Below are 4,189 nucleotides of genomic sequence, written 5' to 3' on the forward strand. Positions count from 1 at the left end.
TAATGGACAATTTGTCATCACAATTGAGGAGGATAACTAGGATAGGACTTCTAGTTCTCATATCTTGCCAAGAGCTTTGCTAGTTGTTAGTTTATTTTCTTTGCCATTTATATTTCTTGTCTAAAATCTTAAAAACCCCAAATATAACGCACAACCAATAACAAGACACTTCATTACAATTCCTAGGGAGAACGACCCGATGTCCAATACTTCGGTTTATAAATTTTAGGGGTTTGTACTAGTGACAAACAACTTTTTGTATGAAAGGATTATTGTTTGGTTTAGAAACTATACTTTACAACGAGATTTCATTAGTGAAATTCTAAAGTGTCAAAAATCCAATCATCAACACGCACGCGCAACTGGCGTGCTAGCGTGGATCTCAGAAGTAATCAGCGCGAGCGCACGCATGGCGCGGATGCGCGGGAAGCTACACGTGACCTCATTAAAAGAAATCGTGCCTGGCAATTTCTGAGGCTCAATGGGCCCAAATTCAGGCTGCTTCTGCATGGAAAAGACCCAAGGATGCTAGGGGAAAGGGGAGATCAATCTTTTTGCACTAAGACACAATTTTTCTAGTTTTTCTTAGGTTCTTTGTTCTCTAGAGGAAGAAACCCTTGTTCTTCTCTAGATCTAGCTTTGATTTGATTTCCCTTGTCATTTCTGAATTGGGTTTTGTTAATTGCTACCTTTGGTTGCTTAATTTGAATTTCTTAGTATATTTTCACTTATATCTTGTGTTAGTTTATGAATTTTGTCAATTGTTACTTTATACCCAATTCATGAATGTTGTGAATCGTGACTTGTTGATGTTTGATTGATGATTTTTATACGACATTGTATTGCTTGAGCTATTGTAAGTTGATAATTATTAGTGGGTAATTGTTAATTTCGATTTAATTGCAAGTTGAACATGTCTTTTGTTAATGCTTACCAAGTATTTGATGAATTGTTTACTTTGATTATGGAGTAGTTCTTTTTACTCTTGGCTTAGGCCAAGGGAATTGGGTAAACTTGAGTCATTGGGTTTAATGGATTTGATGATTTGAGAGTCCTTAGTGGTCAATTAAATACTCATTAACACTATCCTACTACTAGGTTAATTAGTAGTGAGGTGAGGCCTTATGCGTTGATGTTGACCAAACCATTTGACGTACTTCAAGTTCGGCTCCTCATAATTATCAAGATATGGTTGTTAGACAAGGATAGTGACCCCAATTCCCATGCCTAACCAAGAGTTGCTTTTATCATTCATATTTGAAAACCAATTTCTCAATTGTCTTGCTTAATTGTAGCTATTGTTTAGTTAAGAGTAGAATTAGATTGAATATTGTTTCCTTAGTTTTAAATCATTCACATCTTGCTCATTGTTTGGATTAGTTCTTTACATTTTCAATTGCTTGTTTGTTAAGATTCTCAATTCATTTTCTTGTCAATGAATCACAACCCCGGATTTCTAACCAATGTTAAAGCACATGTTTGCCCATTCTTCATGAAACGACCCGATGTTTAAATACTTCGGGTATTTTCATTGGGGTTGAACTTGTGACAACCAATTCCATTCTAAATTTGATCTGTGAGAATTGTTGTTGGTAGAGCTATACTTGCAACGCAACTTTCATTGAGAGAATCTCTTCCAATATAGTTCCCGCGTGCACATCAAATATTTGGCGCCGTTGCCGGGGAGTTGTTGCAACATATGCCTTAACATTGGTTGTGTGAATATGTGAATAGTGTAGATAGCTTTTTTGTTTTGTTTGTTTTCAATACTTAGTTATAGTTTAGCTTCTTTTATTTTTGTGCTATGACTCTCAAGTGTGATGACTCGTTCCCAACCGAATTCTAGCTTAGCCAATTTTGATCTTGAAATCGAAAGGACTTTGTTACACACTCGGCAAGCTAGACAACGGTTGGATTACATGCCTAGTACTTCGGTCCCCCTTGAGGAACATACCGAATCACTAGACGGTACCGAGAGTGACTTGGAGTCCTCTACTTCCTATTCTTCTGTTGACATTACTGATACATCTTTGCATTCTACAGGTGAACCACACATGTCGGAGCCATGCCGGATCACTTTACATGAACAAGGAGCTCCGGATATTGTGCTTCAACCATTGCAAGCGAGGTATCCCAACCTTGATCCGAACTTTGAATTGAAGAGTAGCTTGATAAATCTACTACCTAAGTATCATGGGTTGACGGGTCAAGACCCCATCTGACATCTAAAGGATTTTCAAGTTGCCTGTTCTACTACTAGAAGGCATGGAGCCGATGAAGTGGCTATCATGGTCTTTGCTTTTCCTTTCTCCCTTGAGGCGCAAGCAAAGACATGGTTCTATTCGCTACCAGATGAAATTGCTACCAATTGGGATTTCTTGAGAAGAGAGTTCTTAAACAAGTTCTTTCCACTAGAGAAGACTGACTACATCCGAAAAGAGATTTCGGGCATAATGCAAAGAGATAAAGAGAGTTTGTATGAGTATTTTTCTAGATTCAAGAGGTTACTAGAGTCTTGTCCACACCATGGAATGAACACTCACTTTCTCATTAGCTACTTCACCGGAGGTCTTTGTGTGGAAAATAGAAGATTGCTCACCGCTTCTAGCGGTGGTTCCCTTTTGAAAAACAAGACGGAGGGAGAAGCTTGGAGTTTGACAGAGGATGTTGCCGAAGCTACGCAACACACAAGAGTGAGAAGTAACCCTCTCAAGGGTGTGGTAGAACTGTCCCCCTCCGAAGCAAGCTTAACTAAAGCACTTGGGAATATGACCACCATTCTCACCCAAATATAAAAGGATCAAAAGGAGTTCTACTCCATCCAAGCCGTCCAAGCCCCACCTCCCGTTGCCCAACTTGAAGGCCCTCCTAGGATTTGTGGTTTGTGCTCTAGCACCACTCATTACACCGATCAATGCCATCAAATTCAAGAGGAGCATACCCTTGTAATGGCCAATGTGAATTACAACAATCGTCCACCCTATCCCTCTCAAAGCCAAAACCACTACTCTCATGGTGGTAATCAACACCAAGGGTGGAGAGACAATGCACAAGGGAACAACCAAATCCAAAGATGGAACAACTCTTCTTCTCACCACAATAACAATTACCAAGCCAACCAAAACCACCACAACCAAAACCAAAATAACTACACTAAGTACCAAGCACCACACCAAAGACAACAATCCAACCACACCTCTCCACCTCCCACCAACCAAATTGAAGAGCTTAAAGTTGCTGTGGATAAAAGAGATGAAAGCTATAAGACTCAATTTAAGGCTATGAATGCTCAAGTAGCCAATCTTGCTGAAATGATCTCAAAGATGTCCATGTCATCTTCCAACAATATCAATCAACCCTCAAGTTCTTCTAACCTTCCATCCCAACCCCAACTAAACCCAAAGGGCGGTCTCAACGCCATTACTCTATGGTCAGGAACTACATTGGAGGAGATACCTCCAAGGATCTTAAAAGACATTCATGATGAAGAAGTAGTTGTTGAAGCTCCACATGAAGAGGATGAGGTAGGCAAGAAGCATGAAGAGGAAAGAGTAAACCTCAAGGAACCCAAGAGGAAAGCTCTAGTGGATGAGTCCATCCCAATTCTATTCCCTTCCATGGTGAAGAAAGCAAAGAAGACACCGGAATTTGACATGAACATGCTTCAAGTGTTCAAAAAGGTTGAGGTAACCATACCACTTCTTGATGCTATTCAACAAATTCCAAAGTATGCAAAATTCTTGAAAGACTTGTGTACACAGAAGGATAGGATAGGGAAATTGGAGACATTATCCTTGGGAAGTTCAATCTCTTCTTTGATGGAACCCAAGGATAATGTGGTGAAGAGATTGAAACTTCTTTGAAAAGTGTGTCCACCAATACAACAAGATACCAAACAAGGCCTCGGATCACCAGATTTCTCCAACAAGATACCAAACAAGAAATCTGGTGATCCGGGGCCTTGTTTGGTATCTTGTTGTATTGGTGGACACACTTTTCATGATTGTATGTGTGATCTAGGGGCTTGTGTAAGCATCATGCCGCTTTTTACTTTTGTGCGGTTGAATTTAGCTCCATTAAAGAGGTCGGCGGCGAGATTTGCCTTCGCCGATAAATGTGTGATCACGGTAACAGGAATAGCCGAAGATGTACTTGTGGGAATCAAGGACTTGATCTTTTCGGTTGACTT

The 4,189-nt window shown here is 40.0% G+C and overlaps 1 protein-coding gene across 1 annotated transcript; it reads left to right on the forward strand.

Annotated features, from left to right (window-relative positions):
- Window positions 1-2,948: 2,948 nt before the first annotated feature.
- LOC107493752 (uncharacterized) lies at window positions 2,949-3,863 on the forward strand. Its single transcript, XM_016114801.1, has one exon. It carries the CDS (start codon window positions 2,949-2,951, stop codon window positions 3,861-3,863), a length of 915 nt encoding a protein of 304 aa, XP_015970287.1.
- Window positions 3,864-4,189: the final 326 nt, after the last annotated feature.

The sequence above is a fragment of the Arachis duranensis genome, chromosome 6 (genome assembly GCF_000817695.3).
Source record: "Arachis duranensis cultivar V14167 chromosome 6, aradu.V14167.gnm2.J7QH, whole genome shotgun sequence".
NCBI classification, from domain to species: domain Eukaryota; kingdom Viridiplantae; phylum Streptophyta; class Magnoliopsida; order Fabales; family Fabaceae; genus Arachis; species Arachis duranensis.